We start from the raw sequence: 27998 nt of genomic DNA, 5'->3' as shown, positions 1-27998 counted from the left end.
GACTTCAAGTTTATCACATCCCTGGTGATATTTTCTTTTCATACCCATCATGCCTTCTCCTCCTCCTCCTCATCCTCCTTCTTCTTCTTCTTCTTCTTCAACCAGTGATGCGTCTCTAGCCATGAAAACTGTTCTGCACATGATTACAATCAAATAATCATCTTCCAACTACTTGTTGTGGAAGAATCAGATGCTTCCTATTCTCACATATCAAAATCTTTTGTCCTAAGTTGACGGTTCCTCTGTTTTGCCTCCAATCAAAGTTCTTAAAAATGGTAAAGAAGTTCCAAATTCTGATTATGGCTCCTGGTTATCTGTTGATCAATGTGATGTCATCATTCTAAATGCTTCTCTGAGGGTACGTGGAACATGTTGTTCTTCCCTTTTAAAGTCGACGGTTCAAATTCCATCTGGAGTATAAATAAAATTAGAAATAAATTAGATTTATTATTTAAAAGAATGATCATATATAAAACTATTTAAAGTTTATAAGATATTAACTTCCATAGTATGTTACAAGGTTAAGTAACACAAAATAAGACAACCAGATTTTTTTTATGTGTTTATATTATACTAGGTTTAAAACCCGTGGAAACCACGGATTAGAAAGAAAAAAGAAAAAAAACAAAAAGAACACTTTGTAATTCAGAATTGTAATGACTACTCAAATATATGAAAAAAAAAGTATATGCAAACAATTATTTTATTCTATAAATTTTTTTATTAAAACATTATACTTTAAAAACTTTGAACTATTTATTTATAGTTATAATCCATACATAATCCATGGTGAACATATCATCACCAACTTTTCCAAACCGAAGCAAAACCGTTTCACCATCACCTTTCCCACCCGGTTGACTCGGGTCCAATGTTGCCACCAACTGAAAAATCTTAACCGATGCAACTGTAACCCGCCCATGGAAATTCAAGCACCAACACTGCAAATGTTCATGCCACCATGGAGCTTTGTTTCTAAAAAGGGTTTGAGTTTGACCAGAGTCAAACTGTTGATCTTGTGATGTGGATGTGGATGTTAGAGAACACACCATTCTTCTCGGACCCCTTGATTTCAAAAGATTGAATTTGTATGAAGTTTCTCCAATTTCAAAGTTACTTGATGGAGCTTTTGGGCTTATTTGTTTGCTTTCAATTCGCCTCACGGATTTGCTACTTAAGTGTTTTGCACCATTGTGTGGTGGTTGGCTATCATATATTGTGAACTTTGTGCCAAGAAAATCTGACCTGTGAAGGGTAAAATAGTCATTATGTCCATATTAAGTCATAAAGAAGCATCAATGTATATGTTAATTACAATATAACAACTGTCGAGATAAAACACACCTGGTTAATCCGTTCTGAATTAGATAATCCTTTATGCATCTTATTTGAATATGATTTTCACGAAAACATTTTTAGTGAGACCTGCAAATAGGAATTAAAATTAAAAATTCAACATTGTTTTTCTTGCGGTCTGAATGAAACTGAGATCAATAAAAGTCAACCCTCAATATCATAAATGCATTCAACATTGTTTTTCTTACAAGGATTGTATCTGAAAGGCTGAATAATCAAACAAATGATTGTTTGCCCAACTAGTAACACTTACCATTTTACCCTTCTCTTGCAAGAATAAACTGAAGACTATTTCTTCTAGTAATATTTACCATTTTACCCTTCTCCACTTCATTTGCTCCAGAAAAGACCACATTGCCCCTATGTTGGAACCTATGTACATAGTTCATATTTACTTACATCACTATATGTAGATATAAAATTGTGTTTTGCTCATATGTAGATATGAAACTGTGCTGGATCACGAAGCTTGAAATCATTATCATTAATTATAATAAACTAAAAAGTATTTGATACATATGTTTACAATTAAAATAATATATACCGTCCATTTTTTTCAGCAGTTTCACAATTAATGTTTGACTGTAATTGTTGAAATCATTATCATTAATTATAATAAACTAAAAAGTATTTGAAGAAACTCAAAGCTGCACAAATGGTTTAATTGACAAAAATAGATCTAATATCTTAGAAAACAAATAAGAAGCATATGCAATTACACATAAAATCAAATTTTCTATATAAAGTCTTGGTTCTTCCAACAACATGTCATTAATGCACATAATGATCCTCCAAAAGTTAATCGGATTCTAGAAGGAATAAATAAAACATTGTTTATTTGGTTTAAAAAAAAAATAAGAGAACCATGTACTAAACTGTAAACGCAAAGAAGTATACAAATTGAAACAGAGCAAATGCAATTTTAGTAACAATCCATCTCTATAACCAGGTAAGAGAAACATGTACTAAACTGTAAGTATCTAAATGACAAAGTGATTAGAACTATCATAAGCAAAAAAGAGTTAAAAAAAATGAATAACAATAAGAGCCTGAAACACAAGTAAAATTAATATTTTTAATAAATTATGACAAAAGTCCCTAAAATCTTCCTTTTTCCTAAACCTTAACTACACTTTTTTATAAAAAATTCATAACATGAATAATAGGATATTGAAACTGTAAAGACTTTCTTTTTTGCTGTGTTCCCTAGTATCTTTGACCACAGGTTTCACATCAGTTCTATTTAGAACTGCCAAAACCCAAATCAATTTCAATAGACCTATAACATATACACAACATATTAGACACACATACCCAGTTAAATGCACAGAAACACAGTTAAACAGACATATATACATACAAATATCTAGTGTTAGTACACTCATTTGGAGAGAAAGTAGATATTGTATAGCCATAAAAAAAGGTGAAGGGTTTATCAAAGAATTGGAAGTTTACATACCAGAATACACCTAAGTTGATCACGTCCTATAATAAAAAAAAATCAAGAAAGAGATCAGAAATCAGGGTAGACATTAATAGAGATCCAATCCCGCTTCTCAATATTAGAGTCGTTGTCTTTTCACCGACTACACAACTTAATTTAGTGATTAAAGAAAAAGGCAAAAAGATAAACAAATTAAAAGAAGAAGGTATTGCAAGATTAAAACGCAAAAAATACATAGCATCAAAATATTTCAACATACCTTCAAATGAAAAGTAGAGATGAAGCATATGGTTGTATTGATGTGATTAGTTCAGTGGGGGGAAGAAGACGCAACTGGGGATGGGGATGATATAAGAGATATGAGCCGAGAATATAAGGGGGTATGACGATGTATTAACGGGTTAGTGGTGGTGGTGATAGAGGTGACGAAGGTGGTGACAGCCGGCGACGTTGATGCTAACAGTAATCATCTAGGGTTTATTTGGTGAAAGAGGATGGTGTAGAAGATGAAGCAAGGATGTGAAATATTTAGAAGGAAGAAACAATAAAGCCAAGATCAAGGAAATCGGGATTCGAATGAAATCCTGATTTTTAGGCTGATAAAATGCTTTCTAATTTGAAATACTGATTTTCAGGAAGGAAGAGAGGATTATGGACGAAGAAGGTTGCAGGAAATAGAGTAAAAGGTTAGGAAGGGCAATTTAGGAATTTCATGTAGTAAAAAAGAGCGGGAAAAATAAGTCGAGGAGGGCGTAGATACATGCCACGTGTCATTTTGGTATTGTTTTATTATAAGAGAGGATTAAATGTATTAGGTTATAACCCGTGTTCCACACGATCGATAGTTTTGAATCCAATAAATTGTAATTTGTAAGATATTAACTATAATGTCTAAACTTTAAACGGTAAATTATGTTTCATATACGATTTACCTTATCAAAGATAATAACTTTTATTAATCATATTGAAGGCTTCGAAAAATCCTTACAAATCTCAAATTTTGTTGGCCGATACAAAGACCATTCCAAGAACATGCTATTTGTTAAGTTGTATAATATATTTTCAAATGTTATGTGGCCTTTTATCATCTAAATTAGGTGTAAATCACGTTTTCATTTCACCTTAATATAAAAAATAAATTTATTCTCTAAAACAAAAATGATTTCATATGCTTGGTAAGTTTAGTACATACACATAAATTAGGGTTCAATCAAGACGTACAACACTATATTACATTATTATTCTCTTTAGAACGATATTAAAACAATTTTTATTGAATTCTAACCTACTATAATTAGGTTGAAAAGAGATTGACGGCTATTTAGATGAGGCTAATTTTATTATTGTTTTATTTTATTTTTATAAAATTATTTTTGTTTAATTGCTTTAAATAAAATTATAGATCAGAATTTTTAAAAAAAGCCTATATGGATCAAAAAGCTTCTTAAAGTAAGATCAAATCTTTTTTACTGCCCGACCCCAACATATTTGAAGAGACCACATACGAATATTCAATATAAAGGACTTAGACCATAAGTTCCATGATACTAAACGTCTTTTGCTTGATATAGTTTAATTAAAGTAATTGCTAAGACCCAAAAGCAAAATATATATATATATATATATATATATATATATATATATATATATATATATATATATATATATATATATATATATATGAAAAACTTGAAAGATCAAAGTGCAATTTAACAGGGGCTTTGCAACAAATGGTTGATTTCTTTTTTTTTTAAATTAAGAGAAATATAGTTCAATACATATCGATGGAAGGCAAAATGGCAACAAGCTGCGCCGCTAGCCCTTTTTGGATGACAAAACTAATTCTTTTGAAAACAACATCTATGGATCTAGGAGATATGACATTAGAATGCATGACCCGTTGAACTCTGTTGAGGAGCTCCACCGCCTCTGGTGCGAGAAAACCAAATGTATCAAATGCAAAAGGTACAAACACATGTTGATTTTCTATACATGCATTCTCGTGCTTTGCCATTTTGCACGCAACGACTTTCAAAGCGGCATGCCCTGCTGTGAAACCCCCGCTCCTCAAACCAACGAGAGGAGAGACCCCAGTAAGATCCACACATGCGTGCTTCCCTCCTACCCATCCAAAGACCAAAATGTCAGTCGGTCTAAGTGTGGACCTTCCATCCTGCGGGTCCGTCAAAAAGTTCATTAGCGCTTATTTCTTCGCAGAAATACCAGCACACCGACAAGCATCAAAGAGAACATCCCTAACCACATCATGTATGTACTTGAAACCAGGAAGCTCTCTACAATGAACCGCATGTTCCCCAAAGGTATCCTAACATGCCTTGCGGCAAACTGGGCTTATCTCGTCAATTGGGAATAGAGGAATCATGAGGCGGTAACGAAGGATAGTTCGGTACTCCACAAGAAACATATGCTGGCCAAGGCCATCAATAGGGATAGTTAGCAGAAAATCCTAAGCATGAGGTGCCCGCAGACACTCAAAGACTGCTTTCTGTCTAACAGTCATGTCGAAGTCGACTTCCATATCTTTGACGATTTTGCTAAAAAGGACACACACCAATGATTTTTGGGATTTAGGGGGGGTGTCCTTATTAGTGAAACCGCTACAGTCGAATCCCGGGATCGTATCACGAAGACGAGTCATAGCACATAGGTAATCAGAGTCCATACCACATATGTCACTGTCACGTAAGATGGGGTCTTATAATGCCTAAGATTGGGCCCTCGAGGCTACAAATGCGTAGGAGGAAACCTCGTATGTCGAGTACAAACCCAAACCACCAAAACAAATAGGTAATGCAAACCCCTCAAAAATAATAATAATTATAAGATGACAAAATTGCAAAAATGGTCCATGTGGTATGCAAATTTTTAGGGTTTTAGTCCAAACCTCCAGTTTTTTGGATTCATGGTCCTTTTCGAGTGGTTTGTATGTGAAAATAGTCCCTCCGAAAATTGAAATGACTATAATACCCTTGGGGTATTTTCTTTTCATTTTTCTTTCATTTTTTTAAATTTAATATTTATTTATTCATTTTAACAATTAAAAAAATAGCAGATGGCCCACCCACCTGTCACACCCCCAAACCGGAACGGCGGAAACGTTCGGGGGCGGAGGACGTCATGTTTAGTATCACAACACATGTATCATAGCAATCATAGTAACAAACAACCATTGTATTAATAATAAAGTGTTTACAAGTAGTGATTCACAAAAGATTGAATCCAAAAGTAATTAACAAAATAAGACATGAAGCTACTATACATCATCTTCTGAATCCCATCACGCGTACATGTATACTAGTTACCTGAGAATACAAGTTATTTTGAAAGAGTAGATCAGCATTTAAGCTGGTGAGTTCATAAGTATTTTAGTGATGTAAAGTAAGTTGAAAGTTCTTTTTAGAAAAGTTCGTCTGTTCCTCCAGAATATCCTATATCTTCTGATATGATGAAAGTTAAGTAAAAATGGCCCTACAATCCTTTCTATGAGTGCTAAATGGATACAAGTTATATATAAAACTCAGAGTAAACAAATGTGACAACCCGATATTTTCCAAGTCAATGTAACATTCAAAAAGTCAAATATAATGAACTATTTGGAATCAATGAAAATAGCGTCAAAAATGAAGTGTCCTAAAATCTTAATTGGGATGCATAAAGTGTTAGATATCGTGCCAAGGTTTCCAAAAATATAAAGAACACTCAAATCCGGGTTATAACGAAGAAGTTATGACCAATCGAAAATCCGCGACACAACCGGTAAAACACTGTTAAACGTAAAAAGTGAAACTTCAATAAAATACTTTTTAGCCGACACAACCTAAACGAGAATTGAAGGTCTCGACAATAGTAGTACAACGGTAAAAAGACAGACGAAAACGGACGCCAGATGAAGAAGTTATGGATTTTTAACGGAATTATCCTGTCCCGGCCTATTAAATAAAATATAATTAAAAATGAATTCAAAATTAGCCGACAGAGTCAAAATGAAAGTTGTAGATTATATTCTCACCTACGCGTGGATATAAAGAACGTCAAAAACGGAGCTTGTATGCGAAAGTTACGCATTTTTGAAGTTTTTGGCACACGTATCAAGGCTTATTCGAAGGGAACGCCCTGCGTTCCGAGGGAACGCGTTGCGTTCGTGCTAGCAGACTGCCATCCCATCCGAGGTTTGTAAGCAATGACGTGATCTAGCTTCGGAATGCGCTGCGTTCAGGGGAACGCCCTGCGTACCCAGCAGGAACGCCCCGCGTTCGCACCGAGACCAGCCCCTATATAAAGGGTGCGAGGGTTCCGACTCTCATTGCTCATTTCCCTCTTCTCTCTCATTTCTACTCCCCGGTTAGCACCTCGAGACGAACCCGACACCCCGGTTACGTACCCGAGTCCCGACGAAGGTCCGAAGCTCCAAGATTTCCGAGAAATTCACCACTTTCCGATCGAAGTGCCGCCCGAGAAAATCTCGTTTTCTTCGAATCACCACACTTTCCAGGTGAGTTCATACCCCTACGCTTTTACGTCCTTTTCATGTTTTAGGGGGGAAATACAAGTGAAATACGAGAAAAACTTATGTTTTGAGATAAGCATCAGTTTATATGGATTCAAATACTTTATCTACATTTTTATAAATGTTAAATAACGTTGACACCAACGTTACACTTTACATGCAAATATGATATTACATCTAGTTTCTATCACCAAACGGAACACACTTTCGAAAAACTATAATGGGTATAGTTTACAAGTTATTCATTACATCTTTAAATAAACACTGTGAAATGAAATACTTTCATATAGACTTTTCTTTTCGTAAATCTATTAATACTAAGTGTTGTGAGACATTCAGCTTCAACGTACTCTCTAGTACGCATTTCAAGTCCTGTATTATAAACCATAATCTCTTGGAGGGAGAGTGTGATACTTGTGTATAGATCTATACGGGATTGACAATCCCGCACCTAAACTGTTAGCTACAGTTAGACCGGCAGGTCTGGGGTGACAACCGTCATAACACTGCAACGCCTGAAGAACGTTGTTACAGGCAGTCTGGGTCAATAGCATGGTTATAAAACTTACACGAAGTATTAAAATAAGTTTGATTTACGAGACTCTCAAATGCATTCAGTAATTACATTATATGTGTATAAACTCATTTTCCCCATTTTAGTACGAAAGATACTATTGAAATCCAGCGTTTGGAACTTTTTCAAACTGTCAAACATACATAGAAAATATTGGATTTTCTGGAAAAACACGTTTAGCTATTTTTACTAAAGGATATACAAATTTCAGTACAAAAACGCTTATGAACTCACCAACTTAATTGTTGACACTTTTTCTTCAAAACTACTTGTATTTCTCAGGGAATCAGTAATACAGGTAACTATCAGCTTTTGGAGAAGGAACACTAAGGCGCCTGTTATCAAAACATTTTAAATCATCATATTTATAATATTCTTTTGAAACATGTATTACATCCAACAATGTAACTTTTCATTATATTTATGATGGTTGTGTTTACTTTCTTTACAATACTCAATTGTTATGATACTACGTGAAGTCATCCGCCCCCGAATGTTTCCGCCATTCTGGTTTGGGGGTGCGACAACAAATAATGAGTTGTGTGAATCTGCCCTAAGCCCACAACCAAACAAGGAACAGGAAGTAGGGCGGAAATCACACATCCCATTGTTTGTTAGATCTTCGTTATATATAGCCCTGGCGCATTCATTTGGTACTCACGGAGTTAACTGTAATAGTTCCTTTATATTTGAAGAAAACATTCTTTAAGAATAAATCTTATTTCTTTAGTAAAAATGGTAACCACAATAGTTCCTTCTATAATCACTTAGTTTACACTAGTTATATATAATCTGATATCGAACGGATAGTTGACTGTGTGAATCTGCCCTAAGCCCACAACCAAACAAGGAACAGGAAGTAAGGCGGAAACCACACATCCAACTACCTATCGGATATTAATGATATATAACCCTTGTGTATAAACTATGGTATTATAGAAATAACCACTTAAGGTCTTTTACGTTATATTGGTTTAATTAAATGGATTAAACCTTTTGCTGATAAGTTTCTAGTTTAGTTTACTCAATGTTCTATTGTTTGAACGACTACTAGAAGTAATGACATTCTGTACTCTTAACGCCTCAGCCGATACTGTTGCGAGTTTTGTATATATTTTGTGTGTTTTATTTATTATTGTCCGGTACTTTACCAATGTACTCTTTATAAATGACTCCAGCTTGATATATTGTTATCACCTCGTGTTTTCTAACCCTGGCACGTTGTAATCGTACCTTTGTTAGTGCAACCCCGGTAAGATATGTTATTATGTAATATCACCTCGTGCTTGCTAACTCTGGTACGTGTAATCGTACCTTTGTTAGTGCAAACCCGGTAAGATATGTTAGCATGTAATATCACCTCGTGCTTGCTAACTCTGGTACGTGTAATCGTACCTTTGTTAGTGCAAACCCGGTAAGATATGATAATATTACCAACTCTGGTACGTGTAATCGTACCTTTGTTAGTGCAAACCCGGTAAGATATGATAGTATGTAATATCACCTTGTGCTTGCTAACTCTGGTACGTGTAATCGTACATTTGTTAGTGCAAACCCGGTAAGATATGATAGCATGTAATATCGCCCCGTGCTTGCTAACTCTGGTACGTGTAATCGTACCTTTGTTAGTGCAAACCCGGTAAGATATATTAGTATGTAATTCATGATTTGTTCTCCTGTTATCGATATAGTATGTCCCTCCCTGAACTAGTTATTGTATGATCCTCCCTGTTTAGTTATAGTATGTTTCTTCTCTGTACTAGTTATGGTATGTTCTTCTCTGTACTAGTTATAGTATGTTCTTCTCTGTACTAGTTATAGTATGCTCCTCTCTGTACTAGTTATAGTATGTTATTCTCTGTACTAGTTATAGTATGTTTTTCTCTATACTAGTTATAGTATGTTCCTCTCTGTACTAGTTATAGTATGTTCTTCTCTGTACTAGTTATAGTATGTTTTTCTCTATACTAGTTATAGTATGCTCCTCTCTGTACTAGTTATAGTATGACTGAACCTCTAACTATACCTATTATAGTTTACTAGCATGTTTACATGAATTGTTACTGACTTATAGAAAAGACTCGTTTATCTACTGAGATGTGATTGGATTTCAAAAATAAAGTTTTATAAACAACAGGGTAGCATAACTTAAAAAGAGTTTTTGAAATGTTTTGATCGCTCATGAAAACATAAGCAATCCTTTAAAATGATGTTTATAGCAAAACATTTACACAATTATCATTGTGTTCAACTTGTATTCCCCCCCCCCCCTAAAAGCATTTAAAACAGTTTAAAAGATTGATTATAGGGGTATGAATTCACCTTATGTGGGTGATTCAAACGAATAGGCGAGTAAGGATGAGGAGTTCCACGAATGAAGTCCCGAGACACAAACGAATCCTAAATGACATAAAATGGCATATATTGGCATGAAAATAGTGTTTAGAAGCAACTACATGAAAGGAAACACTCTTAGGGACTAGGAAACACTTGGACTAAGTGTTAGAATCACATGTGATTCATCAAAGAGGTGTGTACGACCACCATAAGGAGTGTACGGCCATGGGTGTACGGCCATGGAGTGTACGGCCGTACACTCATGGTGAAATATGCACAAAAAGGGTGTTTGAACCATGGGGAAGCTTGTAGGTCTATTGCTAATCAAGAATAGAAACTAGATTCTCACTTTGGAGGCCCTTTTTGGGTGTTTTGAGGGGTGTACGACCATGCAAGGGTGTACGGCCGTACATTCCTTTTGTTCTTGAGTTATGGTCGATCCTAGGGTGTTTAACAAGTGATCCTAACATGTACTAAGCATAGGGAAAGGATACTTACAATTTGGAGGCTCAAAAGGGGTTCACAGCCACCAAGAACAAGTGTGTGTTCTTGGTGTTCTTGGTGAAATGGATGAAGATTTGAAGATCTATCATAAAGAGTTTATTTCAAGGATGAATCAAAGGGTGATACATGATTAAGAAGGATAACAACACAAGGATGGAAGAATCACTTACGTTTTTGAAGATCTAGGATGAAGAACTCAATGATAGTTGAGAGAGGAATCGATTTTCCTGACTTGGAAGTGTGAGGAATGACTAGAAATGAAATGATATCATACTTATGGAGGTGGTGTATGGCCAACATGGGTGTACGGCCGTACACTCATGTGTACGGCCGTACACTCCCTCTGATGGAGTGTTCGTCTTGATTTCAACGCGAAGAACTTTAGCTGACACTTCCCTAAACCCAATGCTTGAATGTACTGAGCTTAGAACCCTTAAACAGACTCTAAACAATGCTAACTGATAGCAGGAACGGGTCTGACACTCGGTTGAATGGAATGACTGGACTTTACAAGGTAAAAATTTTCGGGTTGTCACACCACCTCTCTCTCTCTCTATCTCGTCTGTGAAACCCACCTTCTAGATATGTGCATCGATTATGCCAACTGTGCCCCACTGGAAATCGCCCCTCCACAATCCATCACTGCCACCGTCGTCCTCTATCTCCTCTTCTTCTCCGACAACTTCGCCTCTGCAAACCCTACATCGACGAACACGAAAACAAACCCGACTCAGTTCGTCCCTCTTTTTCAGTTCGTCCTTCACCGTTCGCCCCTTTATTAGATCTACGTCCCTCCCAAATGACTAGTTGAAGATCGGAGTGGCAATGTTTTCGAGTTGCTAAGGTTTGCAGCGTCTCGTTTCTTCTTCAGATCTCTGAGCAGACACATACACTTCATACGTGACTCGACAAAGGCAGCGAAGGTGAAGCCAAAGAAACCTTTTCTCTTTACGGAGGTTCGCCCACGATGACTTCCTCTCCCTCCTTCTCCGACGACATCCTTTGCAAAAACCCTAATGCAGCCGCCCTTCTAGGGTTATCTCTGAGAACGTAATCCACCTGAGGCGGTGGGAGGAAGTTAAGTAATCAGAGTAGACAGAGAGGAGGAAAGAGGCGATGGTGGATTTCAGATTCATACACACACATATCGATTTCAAAAACGAAAACATACACATACAAATCGATTTTTGGGGATGAACATGTTGGATTAATGTCTAAGTCCATAACTATAATTGGTAAGACTTGACCCGACCCGGCATGGTCCATTTGGGTTGCATGGCATCATGCATTTGGATAGACTATAATGAGAGAAATAACACTTAAGGTTGGTTAATATATTATAAGTTCTAATATATTAATAAGGTTATTTAATTAGTATTGATCAAGAATTAATTTGGAATTAATTAAGTGATCAAAAGGAGACTAATTAAATATATGGGTTGATTGTGTAAATCATTCATTCTTATATATGTGGGCTTGTGATCCAAGATTCCTTATGTTGGACTAAGTCCATGGGGTGACCCATGGATACTCCATGGAGGTTAAAATCCATGGAGCATAAGGAATGGGTAAAGTTATGAGTTACATGGTGTAACCCTAATAGCCACCATATAAAAGAATCCCATGGCTCAAGAAATCGTGCACTAATGTGTGAGTGTGAGGGCTAGACGATTTCAAGGAGTGTTCAAGTTTCTCTCAAGTTATTCCAAGTGTATTTGGTGTTGTGTGAACCATTTGAGGTGTCACACTTGGGGCACTAGGCACTCAAGCTTCATGAAGATATTCTACATCCAAGAGGTATGCATTCTATCTTGTTATATTTATTATTTTGTATGCTAGATTAGGATAATACCTTGGATGTTCATAATTGTATGTATAATAGAGAAAACATAGATCCAAGGTATTTAGGGTTGCATGTACACTTAGGAGTGTTAGAATGCTCATAACCCAACAGTGGTATCAGAGCCTAGGCTTGTTTTCTTGTTATACTTGCAAAAGTAGCTGAAAAATCGAGTTGGATGCATATATTCGATTGTTTTGGCTGGAATTGGACTAGGAACATTACCCTAAGATGTTTTTGGACTTATAAACTTGTTTTTGATGTGGTAATGTTCATGCTAATCCAATTTCTAAGATAATTGTCATAATTTCAAGATTTGTATTAGTTTGTATGTTCATGCTAATTTCTTGAAGATTGATGATTTGAATTATCTTGTTCTTATGAGGTTCTTAGATTAATAGAAAAGTTGTGTGAAATAGTTGTTTTCAATCCATTTTAATCTAAGAGTTGATTCCAAAGTGTGTTTTTGTAACTTGTCCTCAAGTTATATGAAAAGTCACATTTAAGAATCATAAAACTCATAAAAGTTGGCAAAGGTTACAAAATGAAGAGTCTAGTTCTAATTAAATGGTTTTATGACTCCATAACTTGTCCTCAAGTTATGGAGGTTCAAGAGTCTCTTCATTAAATTAAAAAAAAAAGTGTAACCTTAATTAGTTCCATAAGTTACAACAAAAAAAAAGTTATTTTTTTTATTAATTAGTTTAAAGTCTTCCATAACTTGTCCTCAAGATATGGAACTTGAAGAGTTTTTTTTTAATTAAAACTACTTTAAACTCATAAGTTATGGAATTAATTAGTTTTGAATAGTTTCAAAACTTGCCCTCAAGTTTTGGAATTTGAAAAGTTTTCACTTATGAATACTTTAATTCCAAGTTAGCCCTTAGAATTTTAAAAGTTAAAATTCAACCCTTATACTTTATAATATTATAAGTTAATAATATTTATATATATATGTATAAGAGTAAAGTCAGTCTTACCGTTAGTAGGCCTCATTCACGAAGCCGGTCTATAAGGGGGGTATAAGGTTACTGCCTATAAAATGGCAGTTTAATGGGTGTCCACTCTCACCCACCGCTTCCTTGACTGGTGGAGGGTCGTTAGCCGAACGGGTAGGACAAGGACTATAATTCTCCTTTCATTAAAAGTATTATTGATAAATACTAAGTAACTAAACTCTTATTAATACCCAATCTTAGTTACTTAGGAAAATGTGAATTTGGTGCTAACCCATGAAATTACACTTTGCACTTTGCTTAAGTCGTTAGTGGAGCGTGTGTGGTTAACCGGCACACTAACCTGGACTTAACAAGGTAGGCAAAGGGTAACTTAATATTTATCATAGTATCGGTGGAGCGTGTGTGGTTAACCGACACACTGATTAAGGGGTAAATATTAAGGGTACCAAGTATATTTTCATGGTTATTCACACCTTGTTTTGTGATCCTCGGCATCCCAGTCACAAAACCTGAAGGGCACACTCGAGATTGAAACATGCCTTTGAATAGTTCAATGAATCTCAAAGATCTAGGACTTTCAAATCCAATTAAAACCTAATAAATTATTTCGTTTTTCATGGTGGAAATTGGTGAATCGTCATTCACCTACCTTCAAATATTTTATAGCTTGGATTACGGCATCCCTCTTCTAAGTTATAAAATAGTTTGTTGGGTCCTAGTCTTAATATTTCATATTGGGTGTCATATTAAGGACTTTAGATCAACTATCTTGAATATCTCCCAAAAGATGTCTAGTTCAGACATCTATGATCTTCCCAAATCTCTTGGAACTTTACTTCCTCCACCTCCTCCAATTATTCTCCCTAACCCACAAGTTCAAGGCCACTCAAGCCCTAATGGCAAGCAAGGTCTATGTGTGATCACATCTTAGAGATGAAGTCACATATTGACAAGATGGGAGAGTTGGGTGTCAAAGTCTTGAGAAAGTTGGATGTTCAATCACTTTCTAAGTCACATAGTGAGTTCCTTTAGGACTACTATGAAACAGACTATGACATGAACCTTAATGATCATATCTATTTGCTTGGTGCTGCTGAATCAGCAATGATTTGGAACGATAGTAAAGCAAATTTGATTAGAAGATCAACTTCCCAAAAACTTTATGGACAGTGACAATGGTGACACTGGAAATCCAGAAAAAGCATTCTCTTCCCAATGGAAAGGGATTGGCCATAGTCAACCCGGTTGACCAAATGGTAAGGAGAAAGGCTAAGTCTGAGATAGTCCCATTACCAAAGGGTCCATATGTTTATTTTGCCAAAGGAAGGGGCGTTGATTGTAAAGCTGCCAAGTTTACCTAAGGATGTTAAAGTCAATAAGTCTGACTCTACTTCAGGTAGAGCCCATTATCTAACTCTGTTAAGTTTCTATTCTAAGATCCTCATTACATGATGTGACTGGGTCACATGTTGATGTTTTAAGAATCAAAGAATAGAGAGAAAGCTTAAAGGAAGTATATGCTGATTCTGATTGCGTAGGTGGATTTCGATCGCATCAGAATTTTGAAGCTGTTACTTAGGAGTTATGATATATTGCTTAGGAATAGATAACAACAAGTTTTTCCGTATGCATTTGCACTATAAGGATAAGTTTTTTCCGCAAAGTTTTGAAATAAAATAAAAGTTTTTAATTTTATATTTATTTTAAATATCCTTACAAGTGGCATTTGTGAAAAATGGTTGTTTATATGATTCCATTGATAGCAATATTTGAAAAAAATGGACTTGATTCTTTCGTTTGTGGTAGTGTCATAATTTACCAAATAAGGAAAGATTCTCATTCCCAAGGCTTCAGTTGGATAGAAACTTGGAATCATGCAAGTTGAATAGTATGATGAATGCGAACTTTCAAGCATTGGAAAATTAAGACTTGTTCACATGGATGTGTGAGTCAAGTTAAGGACTAAAGGGATCGAGTACACATTCTTGTGCACTGGTCAAGTCCACCACAAAGCTCGTTAAGACTATTCGTCATGATTTACTAAATTTTAGTAAATATGGTTATACTTACAAGTTTAAGTATAATTCTGAAACATTGGAAAAGTCTCAATGTATGGCAGAACGAATGGGAAGAATCAAATTAGGCAGACAGATAAAAGTTTCTCAAATCTGAAAAGATGGGAGAGTACTTTAGTATCATGTTTTGTGATCATCTTAATGATTAAAGAACCACATCACAATTGGTCTTCTAAGGACATCTTAGTGCATTCTTATGACTAAGAAGAGGAGTCATGAATTGTTGAAATGGTTAAATCAAGAAGATGAGTCATACTTCGTTTCAAAACAAGTCTTAGAGTCATACTCCAAGACTATAAGTTGAGTGACATATCTTAAAGAAAGGTTTATAACACTTGTCAAATGTAAGAGTAAAAGTGTCCTACTCTTGTACATTTGAAGTTGGTAAGTTGTGATGTTTTGGATTAAACAAAGACCAACTAAGGCCAATTGTGTGAAGTGTTTGTCTTGATAAAGAATCCGCACTATCTCTTGAATATTTGGCAAGATAGTCTTATATGTCAAGAGGACAGTGGGAGTCTTAAAGATCCTAAAAAGAATTTCAAGAACTAATCAAGAATAAAACCTGAGGTTCTTCACTAGCACACGACTTGAGGTTTATAACCTATCATGTTGACATATTTTGTGCCCATTCCAGTTAAAGTTGGCTTTGCATAGGAGTTCTGAAAGTTCTCAATTGGTTGCATAACAACTTGGACGCAATGGCAGGCCCTGTACTGCCAGGTGGCAAGAAGTTAAGATTGCATAAGTTCAGTCCATATGAGTTTGGATTTGTCATTATCCTTGTCTTGTGACTATGGTTTTGACGATTCACATGGATAAGAACACATACACCATAAAATCTAAGGGTCATAAGGTTTCTCTCCGATTCATGAAAATGATGGTGAGGAAACACTTCCACCAAGTAGATTTGAAGCAGATGGCAAAAGGTCTAAACAATTGAGACTATGATTACGACATCCATTTTCATAGTTCTGAAATTGTTTAGACACACATGCATGCTATCTAAGGAAAGGTGTATGATTTTGATAAAGTTTTATCAAAGCATCTCGTATCAGAAATCTGAACTTTGGTAAGGAAGTCAATAAAGTATTGATTTCTAGAAGTCCAGCTGATTTCTGAGTACATGTCAAAGCTAGTGGGAGCATAAGTGTTATGCTAATAATCATCATGTTAGTGGGAGCATGATAATTATTGTTAGTGTTGCAAGTTAGCAATGTTAATTATAGAAAACAAAAGTTTCAATTCGTGAGGCTGCAGGGATTGAAAAAGTTGTTTTGCTATAATTAAGGGAGAGGATATACTTCATTTCAGTTCTAAAGGCTTAGATTGAGACCTTAATCGTCTTTAGTCAAGAATATATATATGAATTTCATGTTGGATTGGTTCAACTTAAGGAAATTCTATATATTGCGTTCTCAAAATTCGATTATGATTACGGCATCCCTCTTCATAGTCAAATTTTGAAAACATGGCAAATAAAAATATTGTAGCAAAAGACTGGTCTAGAATCATGTCTTTATGTGAGACATCATGAATCGTGTACCATTTGCTTTGGGTACAGGATCGATTGCATGTGCTATAATATTTGTCATTTCTAAATTTTTCCAAATGCCCAGAGGCATTAAGAAGGGAAAAGGTCTAGAATTGGATATGACTAAAATGATTAAGCAATTGTCGAGGACAATCTGAGGTTTACCAAAGATTGGTTGCTCAGGGACAGTTGGAAGTATAGTGCTAATTTTGGAAGGACCATATTGACATATTCTGAAAAGAGGCATCTCTTATTCAGAAGTGATAGTCAAAATGAGAATATGGAGTTGTCTCCATAGGTGGAAGTTATCTGTGTAAGATTAGAAAACTTGATGCAAGAAGCATGTCCAAAGCAATGTACTTTGAATATGAGACTTAGTTTCCATGGAGTTGATCTCCATTGGAATACCTTATAATGACTGTTGACAAGTCTTTGTGACTTTGTACATATTCATTACAGGAGGGTCAGTGCATATAAGTTTAAAATCTAAACAGATTTCGATAAATGATAGGAATTTGAAATTCTCACATTTTTCGATAAGGATTTGGGAGTGTGAAATTAGAATCATTGAAATTATGTTCAATTGGTTTATTTCACAAAGTAAGGATCATAGACAAACATAGAGTGCATACTTGGTGTATGGCAAAGCTATTGTTTAAGAAAAACATAGTGTACATGCTTGGAGCATGGGACAACTAGTGTTTTTAATTCAAGTATAAAGTTGATAAAACCGAAACAATGAATAATGAGTAATCAATATGGTGATAAATAAAAGTGTTTATTTATATTCATAGGGTTTGATACCATATTTGATTCATTTATTCTTGTGTTTCACTTTGCATGTTTTGACTTCCAGAATAACTAAGTCGCTCTTCCTGAATGATTAAGTTATTCAAACCATCCACAGTCGGTCATATGTTGGAAGTAGATATGAATCAAGACTGTCATGGGTTGGTTTGTAGAGGTCCAAGTTGGTGGACAAAGTGGTGCTACAACACTCATGAGTGCTCATAAGTTCTGAGTATTGGATTCAACCCGCGCTCATTTGAATCACTTCATGGATTTTATCACGAGTGATCATGAGACGATAATATCTTATATTCTTCAAACCTAGAGATATGAGTTGTTACTATGAGTTGGTTATACATTGATTGCACGAAAACGCATTGGTAACTCGATGTTATAAAACGTGCATTTGTGTATGATTCAACAAGTAGTAGAACAAGCCATATGAGTCGAAGTTTATCCATTCCTTTTACCTTCGGGATAAAAGCGATATATGTGGGCCCCTCGATGATTTAAAGATGATACATGTGAGTGCTTGGCCAAGCCAGGACTGATTTGATTTGTTCAATCAGTCAGTCATCATGAATCGGAAATCGGGAAACAACAAATGGACAGAGAGAATGATTGATAATCCATGTCTCAGTCCATATGATATCTAGAATGGAGGAATATATGATCCCTTATCTAATGGACAAGTCATTGACAAAGGTCAGAGTTCATCGACAAGGTCAGAGTTCGACAGAAGCTTTTGAGAGCTACGATTGCTGATCGGTTCCTGAAGTCATACGCAATAATAGTTTTAGACTTATCCAAGTGGGAGACTGTTGGATTAATGTCTAAGTCCATAACTATAATTGGTAAGACTTGACCCGACCCGACATGGTCCATTTGGGTTGCATGGCATCATGCATTTGGATAGACTATAATGAGAGAAATAACACTTAAGGTTGGTTAATATATTATAAGTTCTAATATATTAATAAGGTTATTTAATTAGTATTGATCAAGAATTAATTTGGAATTAATTAAGTGATCAAAAGGAGACTAATTAAATATATGAGTTGATTCTGTAAATCATTCATTCTTATATATGTGGGCTTGTGATCCAAGATTCCTTATGTTGGACTAAGTCCATGGGGTGACCCATGGATACTCCATGGAGGTTAAAATCCATGGAGCATAAGGAATGGGTAAAGTTATGAGTTACATGGTGTAACCCTAATAGCCACCATATAAAAGAATCACATGGCTCAAGAAATCATGCACTAATGTGTGAGTGTGAGGGCTAGACGATTTCAAGGAGTGTTCAAGTTTCTCTCAAGTTATTCCAAGTGTATTTGGTGTTGTGTGAACCATTTGAGGTGTCACACTTGGGGCACTAGGCACTCAAGCTTCATGAAGATATTCTACATCCAAGAGGTATGCATTCTATCTTGTTATATTTATTATTTTGTATGCTAGATTAGGATAATACCTTGGATGTTCATAATTGTATGTATAATAGAGAAAACATAGATCCAAGGTATTTAGGGTTGCATGTACACTTAGGAGTGTTAGAATGCTCATAACCCAACAGAACATACATAAATAGTTTCCAGAACGAAACTTACACATGCATACATACATAAATCGATTATAGATTGGATTTATGGGTTTTCTTTTGAAAAATATTTAGATTTATAAGCGTGTGTTTGTTTTGAGCACTGTGTGTTCTTGAGGCCGGAGAGATTGAGAGTAGGTGTGCAAGAGTGTATTACCATGTGTGTTTTTTAGAGAGATAGAGATAGAGAGAGAGAGAGAGAGGTGGGCCCTCTCATTTTTTTTAAATTATTATAATGAATAAATAATTATTAAACTTTAAAAAAATGAATTTAAAAATAGAAAATAAATACCCAATGACATTAAAGTCATTTCAGTTTACCGAGGGACCAAATCCGCAATGAAACTAGCTCAAAAGGACCACCAATCCAAAAAATTTGTGGTTTGGACTAAAACCCCAAAAAAATACATACCACAGGGACCATTTTTGCAATTTTGTCTTAAAAGATTACTGATAGTTACACACATTCAACCAGACACACCCAATCATAGACACATATCCTATCATGCTCTTTTTGAAGTGGTCACATAATAAAATAAAAAAGGATAAATGAAAGAAATAGCAACATGATGTCATTGTATATTAGATCATCATTTTTTATATTACAACACTATATCTTTAAATTCTTTTCATATTAAGGCGTATATTTTTTAAAAAGCTACCCAATATGGTGTTGTATATTTCTATTTTGTTTGAAACCCTTTCACCGGATTTCAAATATAAAAAAACAAATAACAAAATTATATTTCATTTACATTTTATTCATAAAGCTTCTTGTTCAAACTGAATATTTAAATGATTTTTAAATTCCAATTTAGCTTATTGTTGAAAGTTTATAGGAAGTTGATTCTAAAACATACAAAATTGTCGATCTCAATCTATTTTAGAAACGTAATTGACAAATAGCAATACAAAAACAAACAATGAATCACAAATTTGGAATATATCCATATCAATCTTTTCTAGATATGAAATTGGCCATGAAATTTAAACAAAACAAATGAGATTGTCTCAATAGAAAAGAAAAATACCACAACAGATAACAGTGCACAATTGTTCCTGAGTATAGGTCTACAAAATCCCATATGATTCATCTCGTTAGCAAGGCATCAAATTGTTTGTCATAGAGATAAAGAAGATCGAAGGCGTTCTACAATATGGAAAGAGAGCAACATTGCGCGGATTTATAGATTATTAGCTCTTAAACGCCATGTTCTTGAACATAAGGGGATAGTGTGGTTGCATCTCACTATCCAATTGCTTTTAACGTCCACCGATGAAGCGTGTAGGAGAGTTAAAAGACTGAAGTTTTGTTTGCGAAGGTATGAAGGATATGAAGTTAAGAAGAAGATCGTTGGTGAGGGAAGAGAAACATCAATGGGTTAAGTTATTGGTGAGGGATCAATAATAAATTGGTTGAATATTGAAATGGTAATCCGTTATAAGGTATGCAATTCAATTTCAATCCTTCTTAATAAATGAAGGTTTTTTTTTGCCATATGTCAATCTTTCATGAGTTTTGACACTTGTCATTTTGTGGTATTTTTGAAATAAATATTATTCACTTGTCAACTTGTCAATTTTTAAAATTAAATTATATACTTATATATGTGTAAAGTATTAAATATCATATATATGATATTAAATTGCAATAAATACGTTTTTTCCTTTCTTATTTTAAAGTTATACATTAAAAAATATTTTATGTTTACACTTTAATGTTTAATTTTTTTTAAATCAACCCGTGTAATACACGAGTCTCACACCTAATATATATATCAAACCGAGCACAAGACAAACATATAAGATTCAAATTTGAATAGTTGGATCCTGATTTTATGCGATTAGGTTGAACATTTTTTCAAGATAATTTCGTTGAATTTATGGAAATTATGGCAATACAAAAAAGGTAAACCGATTGAAAAGCAAAAATCTAAATGAACTACATGTGACAAACATTAAATATACATAAATATCTAAATGAATGAAAACACATAAGATTAAGATATACATGGAACCCGCTGTGAAATCCTGCAACCCCTACTGTGAAATCCTGCATCCGCCCCGGGTAGATAAAACAATCCGTTTGTATTAATCTTAAGCCATCAAGAAATCATTTAATATTGTACAAAAAGTCTTATAGAAAAAAATACAGGCAATTAATTACGTATTCTTGACCTAAAATTGGATCAAACGACAATATAATCGGTTGACATTATTTTTAACAATTTTTTTCATAGAATTGAAGTATTATTTTGATAAATATAAATTTCAATAGAAAAACTACTTAAAATAAAGTTGATTTGGGAAAGAACTGAAAAATTGGATAAAAAACGTTGCACTCATTACTGAGTTTGAACACAGCGAGAATGATGTTTTCGTTTTTAACGTTTTCTGGCCCTCCTTCACTGCGAATCTGGAACCCACTTCGCACTTCGCCATATACTAATTCATGGAAGTTGGAACCACCTACCGCCTCTTTCAGTCAACAAAAGCGTATGTATTTCGTCTATCTTTTTTTTTTATAGTTTTTGTCAATTTCCACCGGCGTTTGTTATCTCAAATTTGTAGATTAACTTCTTGATTGAAACTATGGATCGTAGTTTCTCCAGCAGTGTTAGATCTATTCCGCCGTACGCCCAACTTGCTTACTGTTGCAGAACTTCGTTCAAAGCTTTATGTTAATTTGCTGGATGAATTGGAATCTGTTACTCGTCTAGTCAATTTTGTGTTGAATATACACGGATGATGATGTCAGGTACTGTTCTGTTTTTTTTGACCTTTTAGGTTTAGTTGATTTTTTTTCCATTTGTGGAATATTTCTTATATCCCTATGCTTCGTTTAGGTTTTATCCTGGCGATTTTTATGCGGAGGGAAATTGTGTGTATTACGTGAATTCATACTCGTATTTTAGTTCATGGATGACTTAATTTTACTCGCATTGTTAATCTCACACAATTCGAAAAATTAAGCTGTTACTTTGATGTTATGTGAATGAACCAGCAATCTGCAAAAATTCTGGAGAATTTAACATTATCTCCTGCAATTAGCATCACCATCGGCTTGGGCTTAATTATTTTTTTATTGAAATTTGAGGCATTAAGTTGTTCATAACAACTAAACAACTTCTAACAATCATGTTTTTGTATTTTGAAAAATAAGCATTTGTGGTGTTGGTTTAGAACCACAATAGCTATGTTTGTGATATTTAATTAGGAACCAAAAAGATCGGATAGATACATTATTACACGATATAAAGAAGGATTTAAAGATGAGACATAGGTCCTTTGTTAGACTTGTCATTCTAAATAATTATTATTTTTTATTACATGAGGAAATAGGGGACAGAATCTGAAAGGGAGAGACAAATAGGTAGTCTATGGTTGTTATCATGTGAGATGTTTTTCTTTATAAGACTTTTAAGTTATAATTGACTGTTATAAGGAAGTTGACCCTGTGCATGATTTCAGGTTTCTATGGTACTATGTCACATGAGTAGTATTAATATGGCCTTCATATTGCTATCAGTGTTACTTATTTCTTCTATTCATAATTTATGGGAACCATGAGGGACTATACAAATGGACACCAAGCTTAAAGCTACCTTCATTTTTTTCCTTTTTTTATTTCATGAATTCTCAGGATATAACCTCCAGGATCTAATTCAAGAAGCACAATACCGTTGGCTAAGACCAGGAGAGGTGTTTTTTATACTGCAAAATTATGAGGAAAAGCAGCTTAACCATGAGCCCCCTCAAAAGCCTCCCAGTAATTTTCTGCCTTTGCTTTTATATGTTCATTGATATATATATATATATATATATATATATATATATATATAATATTCCATTGATCTTGTTGATTTAAAATCTTTGACAGGTGGCTCTGTGTTTCTTTTTAACAAGAGGGTCCTTCGTTTTTTCCGTAAAGATGGTCATAGTTGGCGAAGAAAAAAGGATGGAAAAAATGTAGGGGAAGCGCATGAACGTCTAAAGGTTTTTCTTTTTGCCCTTTTGGTTGTAAATTGTAATCTTTTTGTGTTGTTCTTTAACTGCAAATAGAGGCTTCCATCTTTTACCAATGATTCAACCTTTTTTTTTTGTATAGGTTGGAAATGTTGAAGCTTTAAGCTGTTACTATGCACACGGCGAACAGAACCCAAATTTCCAGAGGCGTTCTTATTGGATGTTGGATCCGTAAGTATCCATCACCTCAAAGTTTTTGTGTAACTGTCAAACATAGATACATTCATGCATCACTTCTGTAGATATGGGGGTTGTTTCTTTTGACTTATAGCTTAATGGGCTAAGCACTTAATCTGGACAGCTGTGTATGACTATTTCTTTTTGACTTAATCTGGACAGAATTAACTTAATGGGCTAAGCCAAAAAAAAAACCTTCTTTTTCCTCCCAACACCTGTCACTTTCAAATTGATAATATTGTCAATTGACGTGCAATGCGAAAATTGTGTGTTAGAATATAAAGGTAAATTGGTCATTTACCATCATTCAGATGGTTTATTAATTCAAGTCTAGAAAAGAAACATAATGCATCACTTTATCCAAACATACATCATTACCCATACAAGACTTTATAGAGGAAAGAAAAAGAAACAACCCCTTGGCCCTTACTCTTGTTGATTTCTGGTGGCAGGCGTATGGAGCATATTGTACTTGTTCATTACAGGGATATAACCATAGTAAGTCTGTTGAGCTTTTTTTTTTTTTTTTTTTTTTGAGCTTCTATAAGATGCATTCATAATTTTGCAGGGTAAGCATAGTGCGGGGCCCATTTCGACCTTGATGTTGGGATCTTCTAACATCGTTCAGGGTTCCAACTCCTACACCACATCTGCTTCTGAATATTATGAACATTACAACAGCACATCTGGTCCCAGTTCTGTGGAAGTTAGTCCAGATGTTGTTATCACATCCAATGGGACAACTCACTTCAATCAAACAGAAAGTATTGATGGTTCACCCGATTTTGAAATTAATCAAGCATTAAGAAAGCTTGAAGAGCAGTTGAGTTTGGACCACTTGAAAGATATTGGCACATTTTATAGCGAGAATGAATTAGGATTCACAATTAGTGAGCAAGATCTTGGTGGATCTGAAAGGTTGCAATATGGTTCAGATAATTATGTGTCTCTACCCAAGGATGAATTTGCTATTCCAAGTCAACAAACTTTATTTTGGAAAGACATGCAAAAATACGACGAGAGTACAACATATGATGGTTCACTGGAGTCTTACGGATACCCATTAGATGAAAATGTAAGCTTATTTTCATTGTCTACTTTGATAACTACTCCCTGTTGACTGTTGTTATTGTTTACTTTTTCTTTTTTTGTGCAAAATGATTGCAGTGCACCTACACATTAAACATGTTCACACCTCTCTCTCTATTATCTTGTTGATATCCTCACTTGTTAATTTATACAGTTGTTTGCAATTCACACCTTATTTGAGTATGTTCACTGTTATGTTGTTCTTGAAACAGGAAGTGCTTTTGCCTCGACCAAGGACAGATAATGAGTGTAAGTCTAGTGTTTCTTTTTGCAACAGAATGAATGGATTCTAAAATAGTAAAGCAACTGAAACAATGAATCTCTGACAAGACAACTATATTGTGTTTCCAGCATCCATATTGGCATCTCAAGAACTTGAAATTTCAACATTTCCCAAATATGTCCCTGCAAACAACATGTACCAAAGTGATGCAGACTTATACTCAACATTGTTTGACCTAGGTCAAATTGAAACGCCACTTGCATCAGATTCAAATCTAACCATTGCACAAGAGCAGAAATTTACAATTCGTGAAATATCCCCAGACTGGGGTTATGCAACTGAGCCAACAAAGGTATAAATGCAATGCCTTTAAACTTGTATTAGAAACTTTTCCAAACCCTAGAATAGTAATGCAGTGGATTAAAGTTTGTTGAGGAATAATTTTGTGTGGACTGTGCAGGTACTGATAGTTGGGAGTTTTACATGTGATCCCTCAGTAGCAGATTCTGAATGGATTTGTTGTATGTTTGGTGACACTGAAGTTCCTGTTGAGATCATTCAGGAAGGAGTCATCTGTTGCCGGGCCCCACCTCATTTACCTGGCAAAGTTACCATCTGTATCACTTCTGGCAACCGGGAAGCTTGTAGTGAGGTCAGGGAGTTTGAGTATCGTCCTAAAGATAAAGATAAAGATAAACCAACCAACTTAATAGAGAATGAATCAACTAGGACCCACCAGGAACTCTTATTACTTGTCAAATTTGTGCACATCTTACTACTATCTGATACTAAATCCACTATAGCAACTGATCTTCCGGAAGGTTCAATAGCTGCTGGTGAAGACTCATGGGGTCAAGTCATTGAAGCTCTTTCAGACGGAAGTCTGGCATCTTCTAAAACAACAGAAGATTGGCTTCTAGAACAACTTCTAAAGGACAAGTTCCAAAGGTGGATTTCCAATAAATCCACCTTGTCAAAAAAAGAACAAGAGATAATACACATGGTTTCTGGATTGGGCTTCGTGTGGGCCTTGACACCTATACTTAAAGCTGGTGTTGGGATCAATTTCCGCGACATCAATGGCTGGACTGCCCTTCATTGGGCTGCTCGTTTTGGAAGGTAAATTTAAGTTTCTCTTTTAATTATACAAAACAAACAACATATATGTTTAAATGTGTATTTCATCCCTTCCATTGTCTGTAATGTAAACTGTAACAGGGAAAAGATGGTGGCTGAGGTTTTAGCCTGTGGTGCAAATGCTGGAGCAGTAACAGATCCATGTCAGCAGGATCCAAACGGACAAACCCCTGCATCCATCGCAGCCCAATATGGGCACCAAGGGCTTGCAGGTTATCTCTCAGAGATGGCACTCACTACCCATCTCTCATCCCTCACCCTCCAAGAAACCCAACTCTCTAAAGGCTCTGCTGACGTGGAAGCCGAAAGAACAGTAAATAGCATCTCAGACTCATACCTGGATAGCACCAAGGATCAGGTGTCCCTCAAGTCCACGTTAGCTGCTGTGAGGAACGCGGCTCAGGCTGCTGCACGTATACAGGCGGCTTTCAGGGCACATTCTTTTAAGAAAAGGAAACAGAAGGAAGCTGCTGCTGAAGCTGTTGGTGAAGTTGAAGATGAGTATGGTATTCTTCCAAGTGAGATTCAGGGACTTTCAAAGGCGGTGTTTGGAAATTCACGTGATCGTGATCGAGATCTTCATCATGCAGCAGCTTTATCTATTCAGAAGAAATATCGTGGTTGGAAAGGCCGCAAGGATTTCCTTGCACTTCGACAGAAAGTTGTCAAGATACAGGTTCTCTCTCTCTCTAACTAACTAAACTAACTAACCAACCAACCAACCAACCAAGTATATAAATTTTTTTAAATGGTTGGCAGGCTCATGTGAGAGGCTATCAGGCAAGGAAGAATTATGAAACAATCTGTTGGGCGGTTGGGATAGTGGAGAAGATTGTGTTGAGGTGGTACAGGAAAGGAGTGGGTTTAAGGGGATTTCATGTGGATTCGATTATTGGTGAAGATGAAGAAGAAGAAGACTTTGTGAAGGCACTTAGGAAGCAGAAAGTGGATGCGGCTCTAACTGAAGCTGTCTCCAGGGTGCTTTCTATGGTCCAATCTCAGCCAGCAAGGCAGCAATACCAACGTATGCTTCACAAATATCGCCTAGCCAAGGTCTCACTCACTAACATAACAATCTGTCATTTTTTTTTTCTTTTGTATTTATAAACAAATATTTACTGTTATATTATGACTAACAATATATATATATATATATATATATATATATATATATATATATATATATATATATATATATTAATATTTGAGCAACTTTTTCAGGCGCAACGAGGAGATTTGCAAAGTGAAGGAGCCTCAATGTCTGAAGGTGGTATGAATGAATTTATGTAGAGGGAATTACAATGGTTAATTAGTTGATAGTGTTGGGTGTTTATAAAGGTGGTTGGGTTGAGTATGTATATAATTATATAGTTAGTTAAACATGTGGCATAATGTATTATGTATGTGGATGTCAGATTCGGTTCGGTTGTAAATCCGCGGTATACTACTCTTCTTCTAAGAGATTTTAGTAAGTAACTTTACAAGTTTCTTTTGGATGTATCAAAGTTTTTGATGCTCTATTTTTTTGCCTTGGACAAATCAGAAGCTATTGATATCAACTTTTGTCAAAAAAAATTATATATAGCTCATGAAAAAACAATTTTTTTAAATAGTTAATGTCATAAAAATATGTTTTTTTAATGGAATATATATTTCTTTTACGTTACAAGAGTCAAAATACAGAACATAATATTACATAATCTGTTTAGAATATTTTCTACAATACATACTATATTATTTTAATAGTTATTAGCTTGATTATGAAGGGTGAATGCATTACAACCATACCAAAATAGGGTTTAATTGTTA

General features: G+C 35.1%; 1 protein-coding gene and 1 pseudogene across 2 annotated transcripts; one reads left to right on the top strand and one right to left on the bottom strand.

The window, feature by feature from the left end:
- Nucleotides 1–335: 335 nt before the first annotated feature.
- Nucleotides 336–1745, bottom strand: LOC145104053 (tubby-like F-box protein 7 pseudogene; annotated as a pseudogene).
- A 20138-nt stretch (nucleotides 1746–21883) lies between these two features.
- LOC145169173 (calmodulin-binding transcription activator 4-like) lies at nucleotides 21884–27694 on the top strand. 2 transcript variants are annotated; one of them, XM_079087748.1, is made up of 13 exons: nucleotides 21884–22033; nucleotides 22141–22295; nucleotides 23181–23306; nucleotides 23418–23533; nucleotides 23646–23734; nucleotides 24193–24238; nucleotides 24309–24815; nucleotides 25042–25078; nucleotides 25181–25404; nucleotides 25513–26171; nucleotides 26271–26865; nucleotides 26949–27242; nucleotides 27411–27694. In XM_079087748.1, exons 2-13 carry the CDS (start codon nucleotides 22283–22285, stop codon nucleotides 27477–27479), a joined length of 2775 nt encoding a protein of 924 aa, XP_078943874.1. In that variant the 5' UTR covers nucleotides 21884–22033; nucleotides 22141–22282; the 3' UTR covers nucleotides 27480–27694. The 2 variants fall into 2 exon arrangements, with proteins under 2 accessions (XP_078943874.1, XP_078943875.1); XM_079087749.1 differs by lacking the exon at nucleotides 21884–22033 and having other exon boundaries at nucleotides 22051–22295.
- The last annotated feature ends 304 nt before the right edge of the window (nucleotides 27695–27998 follow it).

This window comes from Lactuca virosa, chromosome 4, assembly GCF_052849685.1.
Source record: "Lactuca virosa cultivar CGN04683 chromosome 4, Lactuca_virosa_CGN04683_v6, whole genome shotgun sequence".
Classification (NCBI taxonomy): domain Eukaryota; kingdom Viridiplantae; phylum Streptophyta; class Magnoliopsida; order Asterales; family Asteraceae; genus Lactuca; species Lactuca virosa.
Note: the sequence above shows the minus strand (reverse complement) of the source record. Positions and strands in the feature narration are given on the sequence as shown.

Excerpts from the sequence above, each read along its gene's own strand:
- LOC145169173 (XM_079087748.1), top strand. Across the intron at positions 23,307-23,417 it reads GCCCCCTCAAAAGCCTCCCA|GTGGCTCTGTGTTTCTTTTT; the intron begins GTAATTTTCTGC and ends AATCTTTGACAG. Across the intron at positions 27,243-27,410 it reads ACAAATATCGCCTAGCCAAG|GCGCAACGAGGAGATTTGCA; the intron begins GTCTCACTCACT and ends CAACTTTTTCAG.